This window comes from Dipodomys spectabilis, unplaced genomic scaffold (genome assembly GCF_019054845.1).
Source record: "Dipodomys spectabilis isolate Male_0828 unplaced genomic scaffold, ASM1905484v1 ptg000215l, whole genome shotgun sequence".
NCBI lineage: Eukaryota > Metazoa > Chordata > Mammalia > Rodentia > Heteromyidae > Dipodomys > Dipodomys spectabilis.
The window spans coordinates 6616881-6637892 of record NW_024870892.1 but is presented as its reverse complement, the minus strand read 5'-3'; the positions used below and the strand labels follow the sequence as shown (position 1 = coordinate 6637892).

At 51.4% G+C, this 21012-nt stretch overlaps 1 protein-coding gene across 1 annotated transcript in view; it reads right to left on the bottom strand.

The window, feature by feature from the left end:
• The window catches only part of Col4a2 (collagen type IV alpha 2 chain), a 142221-nt gene that overhangs the window by 38599 nt on the left and 82610 nt on the right, over positions 1–21012 (bottom strand). Inside the window, exons 5-14 of the mRNA XM_042697115.1 lie at positions 9327–9461; positions 9194–9238; positions 6841–6957; positions 6621–6692; positions 6081–6116; positions 5932–5994; positions 4138–4173; positions 1914–1955; positions 1447–1539; positions 403–438 (exon numbers count right to left, since the gene is read on the bottom strand). Of these exons, the coding sequence (XP_042553049.1) occupies positions 403–438; positions 1447–1539; positions 1914–1955; positions 4138–4173; positions 5932–5994; positions 6081–6116; positions 6621–6692; positions 6841–6957; positions 9194–9238; positions 9327–9461 (675 nt within the window). The remainder of the gene's footprint in view (positions 1–402; positions 439–1446; positions 1540–1913; positions 1956–4137; positions 4174–5931; positions 5995–6080; positions 6117–6620; positions 6693–6840; positions 6958–9193; positions 9239–9326; positions 9462–21012) is intronic.

Sequence of the window (21012 nt, the reverse complement as noted above, 5' to 3'; positions counted from 1 at the left end):
AGGCTGCGCAGCTGGGCCTCCTCTGGACATCTAATGCAGAGAAAGCCCAGAGTACTTGATGACCTCTACCCACGGGTCACTGGCTAGACAGGCTGAACGGGAGGCCCAGCGACTCCTCGCCTGGGGCAGAGCTGAGCCAGGCACCCTCCTCAGCCCACCAAGCAGGGTCACGTCCATTTTGTGACCTCAGGAAACCGTGAGGAGCCAGGGGTTAGTGTGCAAAAGGGATATTGTAAAACTCTTTTGAGATGAAAAAGTATAAATGACAATACTTTCCTGCCTAAACTGATACAAGTCAAGAAATCCAGAACATGGAGCGGAGAGCAGCACAGGGTATATTCTAACAGGAGCCCTGCGCCCTAGACACCTCTACACAGGAAGTGATTTTAGTACTTGGCTTACCGGAATCCCCGGCTCTCCCTCACTCCCCTTTTGACCCTGTAAAGAATATGAACAGTTAGCAATGCTCACAGAGAATGGCAGTCTTTAAAAATGGGGTTGAGTTTTTGGTAAGACTTTAAATCATTTTGGTGCATTAACTGCAATCAATAACTCAGATCTTGCAGCTTCAAGATTCAAATTAAAATACCCATATTACGTCTCCAGGCTTCCAGAGGCTAAATGAAATTGCGCATGATTTTCAATGTGATTGGGAGCCTTTCTTCCACTTGCTCAGCTGCTTCTGTCTCCCGCAAGTGATGCCCATATCCATCACCTGTGTTGAGGCCCCAGTGAGGGACAGGAGGCCCCTGACAATCATCCTCATTCCAGTGAAATAGGGAAAGATGTTCTCAGAGCATACTGAAATCTCAGGCAAAGGGGGCTTTAGAAAGCTGTGTCAACTCTGTTTGGCAAGGTTCTAAGTCCTCTTCTCTCCTGGCAATACTTGGGAGCCTGTGGCTCATGACTGCCCCCTGCAGGCGGGATGGGAACACCTGCTTCGTGGTGGCAGAAAGGGAACGAAATTGAATATGGAAGGGTGCTGTGTGCACCCCAAGCGAACCTGCCCGGCTCCTCCGTGCCTGGCCTGCAGGCCTCACACGGCACAGTGAGGTCCTGCCTGCCACCTTGCAGGCCAACTCTGTCAACGGTCACTAAACTAATCACCTGGACCATGGCTGCCAATCCCACTGTGAGAGGGTTCTTGGAAGGACTATGCTCTATTAGGAAAGATACACATACTCATGCCAGGTAATTGTATCTGCCAGTCTGATACTGAGCCCTTCATACAGGGTCCCCTGAATTTCTTCAGAGCTCTGTGATGGTTTGGTGATCTCCTCTGACTCAGGAAAGCTTCTAGAGAGCCAGTTTTATAATGAATCGTGCGTTAATTCCAATTCATCACAGTGGCTGAGGAGAAGAGATGGGTGAAGCCATTTCAGGGTAAGTTGGCAGTCTTTTTCTCCTGTCCTTGCTCTCGGTGGCAGTGAGCAGCGACCCCATTACCTTATACTGATCCGGGCGGTACGTGGTGGTCGTGGGCCCGATGAGTGTGGTGTCGGATGGAATGCCATTGGGTCCCGGCTGGCCGATGTCGCCCTGAGTTTAGCGAGAAAGCATGCAGGATAAATTAAAAGCAGGGTATAAAACTAGACAAACGACACAGCTATTTTAACTGTGCATATCTCTGCATGGATACCTATTCTGTGTTGCACTAATCATAAAGGCATTGAACGTTCTCCGACTCGTTTAGCACTGATGGCCACGTGTGTGCAGAGAAGGCAGGGGCCTGACTACGCTGAAGTCATCTTGATGTGATGATTGATGCACAAGGAAACTATCAGGTCAGGGTCTGGATATGGGTGCGGAGGACGGATTTCAGGAACTCCTACACCAGTTCCCAGCCACAGGGGGCTTTCATACAATTAAAAACAGTGTCTCGAATCAACTTATCTCAAGATTGCTCCCTTTACCTTTTCGCCCTTTTCTCCATAGAAACCAAGTCCTCTGTTGCCCTGCAAAGACAAACAGCTTGCGTGAGTTTTTAAAGGCCCACAATCACAGTGAAATAAAACTATGTTTTTAGAAAAAGAACCTCACTACCTACCTATGCACAACAGCACTGAGATACAGCACTGAGCAACAGTACCAAGCAACAGCACTGACCAACACGTGGCTGTGCTGCAACAGCATGAAATGGTACTTAACTGCACTGACCATAAGCACTCAGCAATGGAACTGAACAACCACGAACTGGCTTTGGAAGCCAGGAGACCCCATCAGGCCCTCTGATTGAGGCCCTAGTGGGGTGGGGTGAGAGTGACCGTATCCTCTGACTTTGCCCTTATCACATTCCTGCCAGGGCGGTGTGCAGGAGCATTGCTTTGGACTTGGAACTTCAGACTTCAGAACATCTTCTACACGGGAAGACCCAATTCCCCTTCTCATCTCAGGAAAGCCACTCTAATGTCATGCAAGTATCTATCTTCTTGAGGTGATTTTAGGGAATCAGTCAAGTGTCACGAGCTAGGCAATTCTTTCTCCCCACAACCATTCACACTTCTTTTCCTAGGAGGCAAAGCCAGGCCCTGTGTCTTCTCTAGGATTTATTTAGCTGCTCCACGAGGCAGGAAGTACTGGCCAGCCCAGCCCAGCCCAGCTTAGCATAGCCCAGCCCAGCTCAGCTCAGCTCAGCCCAGCCGGCTGCCAGAGCTCAGTAATGTGAGCAGTTCCCGCCCTTATGTGTGTCAGACCACGCCGTCCTGATAGGGCCACACAGCTGCGCCTCTTCCCCAGGTCTCGGCGTTCCCACAGGGTCAGGCGGGTTCCTCCCCCCATCTTTCTCTCTGCAGCACACTTTTATTTCATGAAAATAAAAACAAAGCTTTTAACTGATTTTTGCTGTTCCTTCTTTCCCACCTGGCTGGAGGCTGACATCAAAGCATGGAGGGCGGCCTGCCTGGACTGGAAGCCCATTGGCACCCTTAGGGCCCCTCTCTGCCTCGCCAGGTCACCAGGAAGTGGCTTGGCCTCGGATGTGGGCTGTTTGCATCCGCAGTGGCTGATGGAGATCTGAGCTGGGTCTCTCCATGCTTCCTTGGCCTAGCTGTTCTGCTGGCTTCCATCCCCTTTGGCTTGGGGCCCTTCCCACCCTGCTCAAGGCTGCGGGGCATCCAGACAGAGGAGGAGGCGGGGGGGGGGGGGGGGGGGAGAGGGGAGTACAGCAGCCTCGTGGGCTCCAGCCAGATGCCTATTGGAGGGGACAGGAGCCTGGGACGCAGGGGGTGGGCAGTCGCTGTGGTGGCAGGGTGTGGGGGTTGGGGGGGGTAGGGTCAGGAAAATAGGGCTTGGTGTGGGGTGGGCGTGGGAACAGGCAGGCAGGAAAGGCCGCATCTGGATGGGGGCAGGGATGGCTCTCAGATCTTCCCCACTGCACCTCAGGGGTTCTGACACAGGCCGAGTTCTGATCAGATACGTTCCTCATCGACATCATGCAGTTTGGATCACTCCCAGCTTTCCCAGGTCATAATGAGTCCTGGTTTTGTTCTTGAAGGCTCTAAACTAACTACTAATCAGGCTTCTTCCAAACTGGATAGTCGCCTTAAGATGGAAACAGTCTGTCTCTAGGCTGGGCTCTGCCACAGATGAAGGCTCGCCCCGACACACGTCCTAATAGTCACGTGCTCCCCAACTCTGAAAACACTCAGGGTGATTCCGCATGGCCACAAGACCGTGCTAATTCATTCTTTGTGTGTTTGTGTGCGGGCATTGGGCTTGAACTCAGGGCCTGAGCACTGTCCTTTTTTGCTCAGGCTGGCACTCTACCACTTGAGCTACAGCTTCACTTCAGGCTTTTTAGTAGTTAATTTGGAGATACATCTCATGGACTTTCCTTGCCCAGGCTGGCTTTGAACTGTGATCCTGAGGTCTCTGCCTGAGTAGCTAGGTGTGTGAGCCACCATTGCCTGGCCCACATGCTAATGGGCTCTCAAACTATTGAATATCTCAACTCATGGCATGGCCAGGTACTCTGAATACACCATAGGCTCTGTCTTCAAAGTCAGGTCTTCTAAGAACCTGCAGGATGGTTCTCATCATGATCTAGATAATGAACAGCTGTCTGTGGACAGACAGACAGAAAGACAGACAGAGAGACACACACACCCTCTCCCCTATCCCCACATTCCCACAACTTACTGGCTGTCCTTTTGGTCCAGGGGGTCCAGGTGGTCCCTGTAGAAACACAAAACCACTGTGAGCTTTTTGTTTATCCCTGGACCCAGATGATATCTGAGAGCAGGCCCTGGGAAGGCCATGCTCTGTCCACTTGGAACACCAGGCAGTGGACTTGGAGGTCTCCCCTGCATCTCAGTGGGTCATTCCTCGGAGAGGGAGAGAGGGGCGGGTCACTGTGTTTTGGAATTTGTCACTGTCTGTGCACAGCTGCTCTTGGCTTGCTTTTGTGTGTTTGGACTGTTGGCCTTGTGTGTCTGTCCTGACTCCTCTGTGTGTCCCAGGCTGGGACAGCAGTGTGGGCCAGCAAATGCACACCATCGGAATGAATCTGCAGGCTGGAATGGCAAGCCAAGGGTCTATCTGCAAATGCTACTGTGTCCTTCTGATGCCGTCAGCCTTGGTGCCCCTCTGGGGACATTTAGTGCACTGCCAGTGGATGCCTGGGTGAGCACAAATGGGGCTGTGGCGACTGTCCTGGCACAGATGAGAATCGGAAGCTAGTGTGTGTGTGTGTGTGTGTGTGTATGTGTGTGTATGGGGGCTTGAACTCAGGGCCTAGCACTATCTCTGAGCTTTTTTGCTCAAAGGTGGTACTCTACCACATGACCCATGAGCTACAGCCCCACTTCTGTTTTTTTTTTTTGTTGTTGTTTGTTTTTGCTGGTTAATTGGAGATTAGAGTCGCACAGACTTTCTTGGTCTGAGTTGGCTTTGAATCTTGATCTCCAGATCTCAACCTCCTTAGTAACTGGGATTAAGAGATGTGAGCCATAAGCACCTGACTTGAACTATGTTTAAGGAGGAAAAAAAAACCTCAAATCGCACCATCTGTGTGCTTGAGTAAGCCAGCAGCCACGCTCTGCGAAGGAGTACAGAATGTCTTGTCTTACCCTGCCTGGCTCATCCCATCTGGCAGAATCTTCCTCGGACAGTGAGGCTGCTTACAAGAATGATTTTCCTTGCAGCAGGCAAACAGGCTTGGCAAGAGCAAAAACCTCTTACTATGATTGATGATTGCAGCTGAGAAGCTGTGTCTGCCTCCCCAGTGGTTAGGAAGACCATCTTCCCAAACACCCCGGCCTTATTTTCTCCCACGGTGTCAGGAAATGGCCACCATGATTCTCTCCACATCCTGTCAGCCTTGGGAACAGACTTCCGTGAGAGGGTCTCTCACCTGGAGCCCCAGACTGTGCCATAGAAGGCTATTTGTGTCACTGCTAAGAAATGTGCAGAATAAGCCTCTGAAGGAAGACTTCTCTTTGAGGCTGGGCATCCTCTAGCCCTCTGCCCTCCATCACTGGATTGGCAGGAGAAGGGGTCCCTGAGATCTCCACTCCAAGGGGCATGGGAATCACATTGCAATGGATGCCCTGGCCTTGGCCCAGGTAGGGTGTACCTGCTACTAAAGGTATGTCAGGAGGAACCCACTTCCCTCTTGTGACCGTGGGACTTGGGTCTGCTTTGCTAGCACCAGGGCAGGGGTGGGGCCCAGAGAGCTTAGGATGACAGGAGTGCCAAGGCCAGGACCCAACACACACGTGACCTGGTGTGCACTGAGCGGCTGACCAGAGAGTTTTGAGTCCTTGTTCATTCAGTGGCTGACCAGAGAGTTTTGAGTCCTTGTTCTTGGGTCTTAAACACAAAACAAATGCAAGGAAAGGCCTGTGTGTCTCCAGGGGCATTGTCCCCCTTGCCCTGGCCGTTGGCTGAGTGGCAGCGATGGCGTGGGTGGCTCACGGCAGGCACGGTACTTACCGGTCTTCCTGGAGCTCCAACTGGACCTATGGGTCCAACAGGCCCGGGGCGGCCAGGAGGCCCCTGTGGAGAGGCGAAGAGCAGGTTCTGAGCACGGTGTACTGGCATTCAAAGCTCTGCTTGGAATATTCCAACATAACACAACTTACCTGGAAACCAACCAGCCCAGGCTCTCCGGTCTCGCCCTGGGTGAGAAGATAGTCGTTAGAGGAGTCATGGCTTTCCAGCAACTTTAAGTTCTATCTTAGTTATGTTTTGTGCTTCAGTTCTTTTTTGTTTCGGAAGATGCGGTGGCTCCATACAGGTGAGGAGTGGCACGTGGAATGGCTTTCGCTTCAAGGATGGGGAATATGGCAAGGGGAATCCCTCCCGTCACTTAGATAGAAAACATCCCAAATGGAGATAAGTTGATTTTTAGACTAATGCTCAATTCTGGGTTATTCCATTAGTCTGTGAATTCTTTTTGGTTCTTTTGGTTCTTTTTGTTTGTTGAGGCAGGGTTGCACAAAGCAACCCAGCTTGGCCTTGAACTCATCCTCTTCCTGGCTCTCCCTTCCAAGGGCTGGGATTACAGGATCTCCACCCCCAGCGTGGATTCATCTGCAGGCTCCGAGTTCACTTCCCAGTCAATGTGGTGGAGGAGTGACACAGCGTCACCCAGCTCTGTCTCCCTCCCACAGCCAACGCACCCTGTACTTGCCCCGGTCCTCTTCAGACAAGGCATACGGTTCACCTTTCTGCCCTTTGGGTCCTTGGGGCCCCTAGATCAGCAAATGCATCGTGGTGAAAAGAGACAGGTGTCCATTAGCATTCAGCACAGCTGTGGTCATTTGGAGGCTCAAGTGTTGGGGTTTGCAGGCCCCCTAGTTCCTGTAACACCCCCATCATCCCCTTCACGCTCATACTCACGGGGGACCCGGGGAAGCCCCCAGAGCCGGAGGGTCCCTGTGGACCTGCGTCGCCCCTGGTCCCGTTGCAGCCGTCGTAGCCGGGCCTTCCCCTGGGCCCACCTTGCCCTGGATGCCCCTGAGGAAGGGAGAGAGCGTAAGGCTTCCGGCCTGCACACAGGCTTCTAGCTCACACATAACTGTGAGCACATCCCCACGGGCTAAACCCCCATGGGCTTCACCAGGGAAAGGCGTCCTGGGCATCCCCTGCCCCTCTGCAGGGCACCTCTCTTTCCGTAGACGCAGGGAAGGCTAGGTCTTCACGGTCCACAAGAGCCTTTGCAAACAGCCTGCTGCTTCTTGGGACCAACAGGACAACTTTCTCATCATGCATCTGAATTTCAGCTTGCCAATGCCCTTAGAAATAAAGTCACCAGAACCCCTCCGAGGTGGCCCTTCGGACTGGACATCAGGAAACTGCTTCCTACGTGCCCTGCTCAGGATGGCCCAGGTTTGCTTTTGTTTAAAGTGTACCATCAAGTTCTTTATCATTCCTGTCGTTGGCCTTCCTTTCTAGAACTGAACTGTGTCATTTGAAATCGCATGTCATCCAGATCTTAGCTTGGGACTGTGTTTCAAAGACACATTTAAATTACATCAATCTCTTACTGCTTAACATCTAATTATACAAGTTTCAGTTCATTACAACTCTAGGTAAACCTTTATTACACATTATACAACTTCTGAATGGCTAAAATGATGCAGGTCACTCAAAATCAAAATTCAAAGGTGACATTTAACTTAGTTTGCACTGTTGCGGTTCTGTGGTTAGAGAGACTATCTTCAAGCAGCACCACGATTCTACAGGCACAGTGTTACCTGCTCACCTCTCTCACTGAGACAACCTTCTCACTAACTTGTAAGCTATCTGCTTCAGGGATTTAACGAGCATATAGTAGAAAAAAAGGACTGAAAACATGAGACAGATTAGTTTCCCTTTCTTTGGTCTTATACCACTCAATTTCTTTCCTGTTTTGATAAATACTATTCTATATGGTCAGAGGCACATAGGCATGTGCCTTTGTGTTCCTCTCCTAAGAGTACCATCAATCTTAACTTGGACTTGCAAAGGCTCAAAACAAAATCTTGGGATTCCAAGACAATCTAAAAAGTTAAAAAAAAAAGTGGCTTAAACCTGGGTGATGTCTTAGGCTATTGGTGGGAAAATACTCTCACTGTTTATCCCGGGGAGTACACGGATTCTTCTCCTGCCTCTTTCTCAATCTCCTGACGTATGTGACTGGCAGTTCCTTCATCTCTCTGGTGGACCCAGAGACCACTTGAGCTCGCCACAGAGGAGACACTGACTACCTAGTGGGGGGGCTGATGGCCTGAAGGGAAAGCATGAATTCTGTGACAGTGGCTGGCTGGTTCCCGTCCTCCTCTTCCCTGGTTGCAGCCCTGCTGATGTGGCTGGGGAGTGTTCTTTCCTGTGTGTGTATCTGCACATATGTGCATGCACTTGTTCGCATGTGTGCACATGAATGGTTGTGCATGCCCATCCATGTGCACAGACAAGTTTAGGCATGTGTATCTATGTGTGCATGCATGTGTGTGCAAGGCGTGCACGCATCGTGTGTGGCTGCAGGGAGGATGGTCATACAGGTTAAGTGCACATCTGTATCTCTGTGTGAGGCTCTCACAGCAGATGTCTTGGAATCTCAGCAGCAGACGGAGGGAAGCGCTTCAGGATGTGTGATAAACACATGCATCCCGGAGGTCAGAGCTGGCCAGGAAGCCAGTCCTGGGAAATCTGCTCATAGCTGCTTGTGGAGAAGGCTGTGAGTCAGGCTCTTTTGTTTATTTATTTTTTATGCCACAAGAAGTAAAGTAAACTAGGTTATAAAAACACATTTTATTGGGTTTGAGATTTTTCTCATGGACAAATGGTGGCTTTGGCTGTGCTCATTTGATGTGTGGTCACTAGAGGGAATCCACGGCGATGCACGCATGCTTTGTTCTGTCCATGTTCTTGTCTGACCGCTTTTATGTTTAAGTTGCTCAGTGGTTCCAAGGGAATCTCAAGGCTGGCTCTGTATGGAGCACATGCATCTTGGTCACGCTCTGGTTTCTTATTATAAAACACGGTATGGTTTTAACCAAGTCACCCTACTTCTGAAGCCATGCCCATAAAGATGTTTACAAAGGAAACAATGTATCCAAGGTTTGACTACATTGGGGGGGGCATATTCAAAGAGAGCCCCACATTTTATGTTATAAACAAAGGCGTTCTCATCTAGCACGTTTCTTTACATCATAACTGCATAAACCCAGAATGCACGCAGTATCTCAGTGCTCCAAACATAAACACTTACTGGAATTCCATCGGCCCCTGGGAACCCGGACACGCCTCTGGCCCCCTGTGGAGAAGAAGAACCAATCAAGCCAGGCCTGGACACCAGCCCCTCCCTCCCAAGACAGAGGGCTGTCACAAGCCAGAACACCTACCACTTCTCCTTTAGGTCCAGTCGTCCCAGGAGCTCCGCGCTCACCCTTGTCACCTTTGCGACCTTGAAGTCCAGGGAATCCTTGGAGCCCTGGTGGCCCGCTGAACCCCTGGGGGCCCACGGGTCCTGGCTGGCCCTGTGGGAACAGCATACACTCAGTTTCACAATGAGAAGCAACACATACTGAGGTATACACGGATACCATCATTGTGGAAACAACACTTTTCATTTTTCACGAGCTGTAATGTCCAGAGAACACTATGTAAACACCATCTTCTCCTGTGGCTGTGAGAGAAGGCTTTTAGACTAAAGAAAGGAGGCACAGAGTTGAAGGGAGAAATATTACATATAAGAAAATAGGACCTAAATGATCTCTTTCTCTTCCTCTTCTCCCTTGTTGTTGTGTTGTTGTTCTTCCTCCTCCTCCTCCTCCTCCTCTTCCTCCTCCTTTTCCTTCTTGTGCCAGAACTAGGGCTTGAACTCAAGGCCTGTGCTCTCACTTGGCTTTTTCATTCAAGGCTGGTGCTCTACTATTTGAGCCACAGATCCACTTCTGGATTTTTGGTGGTTCATTGGAGGTGAGAGTTTCTGTGATTTGTCTGCCCTAGCAGGCTTCCAACTCAATCCTCAGACCTCAGCCTCCTGAGTAGCTAGGGTGTGAGCCACCGGCACCATGCTTACTTGGCTTCTTTTTAAGTCTTTTTGTTAAAATAGTTCCAAGTGTTTATATAACCTTATCTCTATTTTTCTCAATATAATGCCCATAGTAGGTGAACAAAATGTGGAATATCCATGTAATGGAAGATTAACATTATTCAGCTGTATAATGGAAATCCTGACATTGTCCACAACATGGATGAAACTGGAAGATGTGAGCTTATGAAGTAAGCTTGTTACTAAGGAACCCAATACTTTAATCCAATCATGACATCCCACCAAGTCCACAGAGACAGGAAGTGGATGACGGAGGCTGGGGGAAACAGGGGAATGCTTATGGCATTCAGAGATTCAGTTTGGGAAGATAGAAGATTCTGGAAGGATGATGGTGACAGCTGCACCCAGGCCCACCACAATGTATTCTTGGCTCCCAAATAGTATAGCTGAAAACAGCCAAAAGAGTTAATTACAAACAAATTAACTTACCACATGGGAGATTGATTAAAAGATTAAACAGTGACAGGGGTGTCTATCCTTTCTACTTAGGTTGCAGCTACATCCCAGTGTTTCCCACAGAGCAACTAAAGACCTCAAGTCTTGTTACCTGAACAGGTTTACTGTGGCCTAGTCATGTAGAACCTGTGTCTTTTGAATCAATTTCCTTTCATATTTCCATCCCAACCATGCCTGGGATGGAGGGAGGAGGGAAGGGATAGAGGTTGGGGATGGAGGAAGAAGGGAGGGGATGGGGGGGAAGATATGGTGTAGATGCCCCTAAGCCCTGGCATGTGTTGTGAGGCCTCACTCCCCACCTGCGTAGCCATCCTTAGCGGCCAGGCGTGGGCATGCGGGAACTCGAGTAACTCCATGGCCCACCCCCGAGCTCAGGCTGGCACACTCCTCACCAGGGCCTTCTGGGGAGCTCTCTGGGGCTCTGTGCGGGGTGGTGCCTGAGTATTAGGCCTGTGGCCTTTCCCCTCTCCCCCAGCCAGCCTCCCAGGTCCCAGGGAGCCAGCGGGGCACAACGGGAGGCGTGGGCACCTCAGGTCTTCCGTGTGAGCCTGAGGCAGTTCCCATGCGCTCCTCCCTGGGAGGATCATTGTGGTGGGTGATGGAGAGCGGACTGTGGTCACGGAATCCCCTCCCAGCTCATTTGTGTCTAAAGCTCAGCAGTTTTATGAGCCTCCGCTTGTAAACTGGAGGAACCAAACATGTTTTGATTCTGACTTTTATGGACCTTTCCCAGTTGCGCTCATCTCTGTTTTGTTTGTGGCTGCGCTGGTGCATCTGCTTCCTGAGATTCTGCATCATGCCCCAGGCCTCCGACGCCCCTCCGCGGAGGCTGCTGCCTGCCGGTATGCCAGGAAACTTCCAAGGGGGACACAGTGTTCCTCTCTGGGAAGAGGCTGGCTGGGCCCCACCAGCCTCACAGCGGGAAGGGAGGAAAGGGATCATCTCTGCCACCCACAGGAGCACGTGGAGATGCCAGGTTCTTCCCTCGCAGGCACTCGATCCCTCCGTGGGAAGGTGACTAAGCATGCTGGGTATCCGTTGCCCTTCCATGCCCTGAGGCCTGCCCGCCACCTCCTTCTCTGGGCCCAGAAGTCTGACTTATTCTTTCCCTTTCTCAGGCTGTTCCCACCTTTGTATTTCTTTATTAAGTGAAATCTGCGGAGTGTAAAACTCACCTCAAAGCACCACTCAGTGCCTTTTAGTACATTCCCGGTATCTACCTTTGTCAACATCCAAAACATTCTCATGGCCTCAAAAAAAGTTGTGAGGCCAACTCAGCAGCCTCTCCTCGCCCTTCCGACCCTGCCTCTGCTTCCCTCCCTCTGGAACTCCTACCCTAGAGATAAGTAAAATCATGACCTGTGACCTTTTGTGGCTGGCTTTGTTCACTTAACATAAAGTTCTTGAGATCATCCAAGTTGTAGCAGGTATCGCTGCTTTTTTATGGCCAAATAATATTCCACTGTATGAACATACCACTGCTTGTCAGTTGATCCATTAGGGGACATGTGAGGGGTTTCTGTCTTCTAGCTATTAACAGTCATGCTACATACAAATATCCGTGTGGGTGCCTGCTTTCAGTTCTCTCAGGTATGTGTCTGGGAGTGGAGGTGTTAAACCCTATGGAACTTTATCAGTGGCTGCATCGTTTTACAAGTCCACAAGCAAGGACGTTGAAAAGGCTCGGATTTCTCTATGCCCTCACCAGCACTTGTGATTTTCCACTTGGGGTGGGGAGAACATCCCTATCCTTGCTGCTGTCAAGACGGCCTCACTTCTCAACAGTTCTTCCCGAGCCTCTGACGGAAGGGAACATTCCACAGAATCCGGTCTGCTTCCTCTGTGAGGAAGGGCCGGGGGCCTGGGGAGGATGAGGACCGACGCTGGGGCAGGCGAGTCTGGGCTTTCCCCAGGATATCCTGCCCTCAGGCAGCCGGTGTGTGTGTGATGGGCAGCTGGGAGGGGCGGGTGGGGCAGGATGCTGCCGCGTGCCACGCTGCAGTATCACCAACGTCATCCTCTGCTGAAAAGTCCCACGTGGAAAACTCACCCCCACCTCGTCTTTTCCCTCTGCAGTAAGTGATGTTATAAAACAGAAATCAGCCGGGCGCTGGTGGCTCACACCTGTCATCCTACCTACTCAGGAGGTGGAGATCTGAGGATTGAGGTTCAAAGCCAGCCCAGGCAGGAAAGTCTATGAGACTCTTATTTCCAATAAACTACCAAAAAAAAAAAAAGCTAGAAGTGGTAGCATGCTAGCCTTGAACAAAAGAAGCTCCGGGCTAGTGCTCAGGCCCTGAGTTGAAACACCAAGACACACACACACACACACACACACACACACACTTATCCTGGTCTACTTTGGGGGTCTTTGAATAAACCTCACAGCTCCTAAATTCCCAATGTCCCTACTGACATTCCTGCAGCGTCCCTGAGCTGAGCACCCGGCAGTTTCTTCCTGCAGCCGACCTTGGCTTACCAGCCGGCGGCATTCATTCCCAGAATCATGGCCACACGGGGTGGCCAGGGATTCCAGCGGAGAGGAGCTGGCCATAAATGGGGCCTTGCACAGGGGCAGCCTGCCACCTGGGGCCACAGGCCTAATGGGGACCAAGCTGGGTTTGCTGCAGTACACTGGAAATGCACAGGCCTCTACTCAGGAGGCAGAGATCAGGATTGCAATTTGAGGCCATCAAGGACCAATCTAGAAGACTCTATGGCAACAAAACAGATGAGCATGCCTGTCATTCCAGTTATGTGGAAGGTATAGGTAGGAGCACTTTGGGTTGAGCCAGCCATGGGCAAAAACAGGTGAGAGACCAAATCTAAAAATGACAAACGCAAAGAGGGCTGGGTATGGCTCAAGTGGAGGAGCACTGGCCTGGCAAGCGTGGGCTCCTGGGCGGAGGCCCCAGAACTAGCAAACAAAAGCTCCTCTAACTCCCACCCCCAGGCTCCCGAGTCTGCATTTCATGTGCTCCCCAGGAAGTTCTGTGGACACTCAGGTTTGAAAAGCACAGTGCCGAACCCCACCGCTTCCGCTCCTGCCATCCTGTTCTTAGGGGAGAGATGCTTATCTGTTCATTAACCAGAAAAATCTCTTCAGGATAAAGTTGGGACTCAGAGAAAAGTCTGGCTTCCTCACGGAGTAGGCAGAGAACAATGGGTTCATGTCAGTCCCACAGTCCTCCAGATTACACTTCTGGCATTGTGCTCCGGTGATACCCACAGCACACCCAGCCTGGGCTCACTGTGGGGGCACACGGTCTTTCCCTGTCTCAACTCCTGCTGCAGCATGGTTGGTGCTGGTGGCCTGGGCCTGGCCCGGGGGGTGGGGCGCGGGGCTCCCGGCCCTGGCCCACATTCTCCTTGCTAGGTGTCTTTCTAGCTTGCGTCCCAGGAGCCCTGGTCCTTAGTCCTCCCTCCACCCCCCCCTCCATCGGTCTTGGCTCACTTCTTGGGACCTCAGGACCTTGGGAACCCCACCCTTCTCCAGTTCCAGTGGTGCCCCCCTGAACCTTCCCAGCCTGGCCCATGGAAGGAGGGAGGGAAGGAGGGAGGGAGGGCCGTGAGCCTGCGACCCTTCCTCCTCATAGCCCCACACAGGAGAACATGGAAAACGTCTCAGTGCCAGAGAAGGCTGCTTTTGTTTTTAAAGCCCCCAGGGCCCAATCCCTTCATCAAAAAATTCAGACATGGGCCAGCTCTCAGGGTGAGCAGTTGGCACCTGAGAACCATGTTCGGCCCACCCTGGCACGATGAACAAAGCAAGGCCCTGTGCAAGTGAGCGGTGACCAGAGGTGCTGGAAAGGCGTGTGTCCATCTCGTCGCCGGGAGGCGACGGGTGGCCGGGTCTGGGGTCGAACTTGCCACCTCAGCCCGTGTCTTACTTGAGGTATCACAGGGCTTAGTTCCCCTGCGCCTCCCCCCATCCCCCTGCGCAGCTGGGCCTTGGGAAGGACCGCAGCTCCACCAGGCTCAGCCATACTGGGTCATAGGATTCCTGACAGACTGCAGACAACAATGACAATCACACAACTTTGGTGGGGGTTGGGGGGAGATGGGAAGGGATAGGAAAGGGAAACAAAGGAGGAGGCAACAATGCTTGATAAGAAATGTACTCATTATCTTGCCCATGTAATTGTAACTCCTCTGTACAGTATTTTCACAATAAAAAAATCATTAAAAAAAAAACAAAACAACGGGCCACTCTGCCCTCCCGCCACACATTTACTTGAAATGAACCGCCGACCCAAGGAGAACCAAATCCATAAAACTCCTAGAAGAAAACACGGGGAAAATCCTTCTGTGGCTTGGGCTTGCAGACATTTTCTTAGATGAGTCACAAAGATGACAAGACACAAAAAGAAGAAAATTGTGGGCAAGAGAGGGACATTTGATTTCCCCAAAGATACTGTTAAAAGTAAAAGGGCAGGCTGTGAACTAGAATACTCATAAAGCATCAATTTGATACAATGGCTTCAACCTAGAATATAGGAAGTACTCTGGAAAGCTCAGCTGAAGAATCCAAAAACATCTGGACACAAGCTGCGTAGATGGAAGCTAACTTAGGGAGATGTGAGCAGGGAACACAATACCATAAACCCACCGAGAGGTGTAACTTCAGCCTGCCAGGATGGCGGGATGGTTACGGAGGGAGCTGGCAATGGCACATTCCAAGATGACACAGGCCTGCTCCTTGGGAAGACAGCTGCTTATCAAGTTCAGCATTTCCTTTTCAAGGAGCCTAGCATTCCACTCAGGTGTGGCCAAGCCATGTCTACACAACAAAACTGCAGAAGAATGCTTACATGTAGTTACAAAAAGGGGGGAGGACACAGAAGTGGAGGGACAAGGTGAACAAATGCAGCTAGTGGTACTCAATGGACACTATGAAACACTATGTTGAAAATGAAGTCTACAACTTGTGGGTGGGCATGGGAGGGAAAAACTGGGAGAGAGTCAGGGAAGGGGGTATACTGTCCAAAAGGAAATGTATTCTGTACCTAACTTATGTAATTGTAATTCCTCCGTACATCACCCTTGTAACAACAACAACAAAAATAAAGTGATGAGATGATTCTCATAATTCAAGATGGTTGTCATTTCTTGTAAATTAAAAGAAATGTAAACATAAAAAATGTAGCTATAAGCCTGATACATCCAAGTGCTTGTCCGCTGATAAATATGTAAATAAGCCGTGAGCTATGTATCCAATGGAGTACAAGACAGTAGTGAAAAGGAACAAAGTATCCTATATATACTCAAAGCAGGTGGAACTGTGAATGCATTTTCTCAATAAGGGAAGGAAGCCAGACACCCAAAGCTGCATGTGGTCAGATCCTATTTATACAACATTCTAGAAAAGGCAAACTGAAGGGCAGAGGAGAGAGCAGCGGCTGCCAGGAGCTGGAGGAGCTGGAGGCTTTGGCCAGACATCTCCTGGAATGGGTGGGAGAAGACACAGGAAGCTATTTTTTTATCCAGGTTTTGGTGGTTGTTACCTGGCTGTTTACAACTGCTGATAGCCACTGGATATTAGCTGAATTACACCTCAATGAATGTGACATTAAAAATCAGCCAGGAAAAGAGGTGGAGGTGAAGGTTAATAGCAAAGAGGCCAAGGACAGGCTCTGGGCTTCATCACCGCCAAGACCCGTTCATGTCACTCACCCTGACAAGGGAACAGTCAGGAAAGAAAGAATGATGACATTACAGTAGCATGCATGAAGAAAACAGTGCCAATGTATGGTAGAGGAGCTGGGCACCGGTGGCTAGCACCTTGTAATCCTAGCTCCTCCGGAGGCCGAGATCTCAGGATTGAAGTTTGAAGACAGATGAGGCAGGAAAGTCCATGAGACTCTGAACTCCAACGAAGCACCAAGAAACAGGAAGTGGAGCTGTGGCTCATGTGACAGAGTGCTCGCCTTCAGAGAAAAAGCTAAGGGACAGTACTCAGACCCTGAGTTCAAGCCCCAGGTCTAGTTCTCCCCCTCCCTTCCCAACCTCCCCCCAAAAAAAATTCCTGCCAGGGAAATAAAATAATGTGAGGAAATCAAGAACTAGTGTCTGGAGGGGTCCTGGTCCATTTGTCCCCCGTGTGATGGAGGCGGATGTGGTGGCTGGGAGGGAGTGGTGCTGGACCTGGTCAGATGAGGAGAGAAGATACCCAGAATGCACTGGGCTCCTCTATGCCCTCTATGCCCTCCTCTATGCCCCAACTCTATAAAAAGCCAAAGCAGAAGAGGCCACCCACTCTTTCTTGACGTAGTTCAGTCATGGAGAGATGCCTATTCTAAAGCAGTGAAAAATGGGTGTCTCCTCCTTTCCCCTAGTTCTGGAGTCTGAAATCCCAGCTTTTTATCCTAAAACAGGCAGTGCCTGGGCAAGGGCCCCCGTAGCTGTCAGCCAATTCCGGCGTGCTTTGTATGGTCTGGGTGGCGGGTGGCTGGCATCTGCTGGCAAGCTGTTTTCTGGGAAAGCCTGTCATGACCTCTCACTGCAGCAGTACACATGCGTCACTTGCCCGCATGTGAACCGCTGTCCAATGGGATGTGTGGATTTCCTAAGCTTCTTTGGCCCCTGAATAGATGTACAACTGGTTGTGGGCGGGTTGTGGAGGTCAGAGGGCAGCCCAGGGTGGTGGGCGGCACACATCAGGCTCTGCTGTCAGGCCTCGCATGGGCACAAAACGCTCTTTCTGGTTTATTGTCTGGCACCTGTGACACAGCGTCACCTGTTCTGCACGAATTGTGCAGGCTGGCCCTGGTTGGTGCTTCCTTCATGACAGAAGGCGTTAACCACTATGAGGGGCAGTGATGCCAGGTGCCTCGCGGGTGGTCATAACCCCAAATGCAGGCTGACCATTTGCATGTGCCAAATGCACGTGTCACTGTGCCCCTAACGTTCCGAAGTCCTGTCCACGCCCCAGAGCCCACGGCGACCCAGGGCAGCACAGTGAGTTTAGCTCCTGAGGTGTCTGCCCAGGGCTGCCCCTTTGGATCAGATGGCAGAGCAAGAGGTGGCGCCAGACAGGTGGTCTTCCAAAGGCAGGACTTCCTGCCAAGCTGATAAGGAAGCTGCCAGGCTCTGAAGGTGACTTTCTAGGACCAGGCAGGACTATGAACCATGTCTCTTTTGCATGGGGACCCATCAGCAGCGGTAGAGAAGACAGGTACTCGTGTGTGTGTGTGTGTGTGTGTGTGTGTGTGTGTGTGTGTGTGTGCGCGCGCGCACATGCATGCGCCCATAATGCGGCTTGAACTCCTGGCCCTGTGTTCTTGCTTCACTGTTTTGCTCAGCTGGAAGTCTACCACTTGCACCACTCCACCTGTGGCCTTTCAGCCACCCACCACTGAGGTGCCTGCCCGTCTACTCTGCCTTTTCCAGCCGGCCACACAAGCGAGCCGTGTAGTGTTTGCTCCTGAGTCTGGCAGAGACGTCAGCAAGGCCTGTCACTGTAGAACAGCCCTTCGCCCTTCCACTTGCCCTAGATTGTTTCTGGATTGTTTCTGTGAACGGGTGTGATCACCATTCACCTTCAGGTATCTGTGTGGATTGGCGCTTTTGTCAACCACCAGGAACTGGATGGTTGGGCCAGACGCAATGGTTGATGCCTATTCAACCACAAAACAACAGCATCACTGGCTTCCAAAGGAGCAGAGCCATCTTGCCTCCTGGAAGCAATGGAGGAGACGCCTTGTGGCTCCAAATCCTGCTTGGAACGTGGCCTCACCACCTCATTCCCTCAGCCCTTCTGCCCGGGTGTTATAAAGCACAGGTCTCTTTTTGCACAGGCGTCTGCACCTCCAGAGCCCCCGCTCCAGCTCAGGGCTGGCCTTTGGGTTCAGAGCATCTCTGGCGGCGGGGACAGCCTCTCCTGAGACCCTGCCAACCTGCACGCCGTGTGGCTGCACTGAATTTTCTGAAAATTCTAAAGAGAAATGGCTCCGGGCCCAGCCCAGGGTGAGAATTTAATTTAATTTTGGGTAAAGGAAATTGCTTCTAGTGCACTCGGAAACAAAACCCCACCCCAGGGCTTAGGGGTGGGGCTGACCCTAACAGATATAAACATTACTACCTTCTCCCCTCCTTCCCTAACATACACTCCATCCCACCTTCTCCCCTCCTTCCCTAACACACACATCATCCCACCTCCCTTAGCAGAATACCACCATCTCTACTTGGGACAAAGCTGTTACTTCTCGAAATCCTATCTTGCTCTTTGCCATGAATACCTTGCTACTTCCCAAAGGCTCTGAAAACATGGGGGAAGGGACCTCAGGACCATGGGCACACCAACAACAAGGTCAGGGGCTTTGGGCCTTGGTCCCCCTCCTCACTTTGAATCTAATCTGTATTTTCAACAAGATCTGCACTTGAGATAACGAACCTTGTGCTTGGCAAACCAAGCACAAGGCTTGAGAAAAATTACCCAAGTGGGGCAGACTAGGCCTTGGCACCTTGGGGTGGGGGAGGAAAGATTTGAAAACTTTTCTGCTCAGGAGAGGGGGGGCTCAGATAGTAGAGTGCCTGCCTGCGGGCACAAGGTCCTGCATTCAAACTACACACCTCCCCATCCCCCACAAAGGCCTCTACCACTTCCTTCTTCTTTTTTTTTTTAACCACCCTTGCTCTTGTTGGGTTTGTAATTGGCCTTCTGGTGACTGGGTGAGTTTCTTTAGAACCTCAGTGTCTTTGCACAGCTGGGCCTCACTGCCTGACTCCTCTCAGAAGCTCTAGAGGGTAGGACCCAAGCACAATGGACCCCTTAGAGACAAAGAGATTCCCACTGTGTTCCACCGCAGTGTACTGGGTCATACGGTTACTGCACTGCCCTGGATCAGATTATGGTCACTGCATTTCCTACCTGCATTTTTCACACAGTACCATGAGGCCTTGGGAGGCAGGGGCCACAGCCTGTGGTGTTTCTCTGTCCAGCTTCTGATTTATTATAGAACTTGACATACAGAACTTGGGGGCAGCACTTGGGGTTTGCACATACTAGGTGAGCACTTTTCTGTGGAACAGTGTCCCCAGCCCTAGACCCTTTTCCTGGCCATTTCAACAACCATAGTTTCTGAAGCACAGCCTTGAAGGGTTGCACTGTGGAGGCCAACCACTCTCCTGCCTGCCCCCCCCCCATCTTCTGCTCTATAAGCCACCTCTCTGCGTCAGAAGACAGCTACCCCCCCTCCCCCCAAGTCTTACTCTCCTCTAAGCTCAGAGCCAGGGCTGGGGAATTTCTGATAGTTGGCTCTACCTACCAGGGGATCTAGTGTTATCTGTCCGCACTATCAGACAGAATGCTCCCCAGGCCCGTAAAATGAAGTCATTAAGACAGGGGGCCACCCAGGTTTGTGGAAAGGAGGCCCGTCCTATCAGCAAGCCCGGAATCTGATCAGATATGTGAGATACCATGGCTGAGGTCCAGGCAGGGGGATGGGAGGGAGGGGGTGAGGCAAGGGCTCTGGAATGCTGCCCCCCCTTCCTCCTCCTCCTTCAATAGACATGGTCCTGCTAATGTTTGAACCAGGCTGTTCTGAGGACGACCCTCGGTGACAGCCAGACACGCTTAAGCAATGGAGTGAAACAGCTGTGACTCGGGGGCTAAAGGTGATGGGGAGAGCGGGTGCGTTTGCCAACAGGGCTGCGCAAAAAGCTACAAGAGAAAGATGTGAGTTCTGGCAGAGGGTTTTGAAGTCAAACTTTAACTTTCTACCCTTGACAAGCTGGGTGTGAGAAGAGCCGGGAGGAGGGGAACGTGTGCAGTTCCAGTGGTGGACACTGGGTGGCGGTGTCTCACGCCCTCCCGGATGGTAGAACCACTGTCCCTGGCACAGCAGTGTGAGCTAGAGCGTGGGTGGCTTCTGGGTCACCACGACTGGTCTTGGTGGGTCCCAGGACGAGCCCCTCATTTGTCACGGGAGCGAACCTCCCATCCCACCAGGGAGAAAATTCCTCCCATGGGGAAAATTCTTATGAAAACGGTCTAAAGAGCCTATGAGATTCCAACTTTGTTCATGCCAGACATTAACTCATCCTATTTATAGCCTTCCCTTTGGCTCACTTAAAGGAAGGGGTTCTAAGTACGCCATGGAGTTCTGCCCGGCAGAGCCCATCACGGAGACCCACGGCATGGGCTGTGGCGAGAACTCTGCAGGGGTCAAATGTGAAATGTCAAGGTTAAATAGCATGCAGTATGGCCCAGACCATAGCTCAGCCTTCTTCACTGCATCTTGTAGAGAATTAACATCTGGGAGCCGGAGGAAAGACACAGTTCCTGGAGGAATCCAGGCCTTGAGAATGGCGCCACAGTGCCTCACCGGTGGGTACCACCAGATGGCGCTCTCACCACCCGTGAGGGAGGTGGCTTGCCTCTGGGCAAAGAACAAAGGATGGCCTCTGCCAGTGCCCCTCACCCCCGGGGGTGCCCTGCACACCCCCCACCAGAGTCTGCATTCAGGGTGATTCTTTGGCCCACACTGGACATATTGGATACGCATATGACCACAACA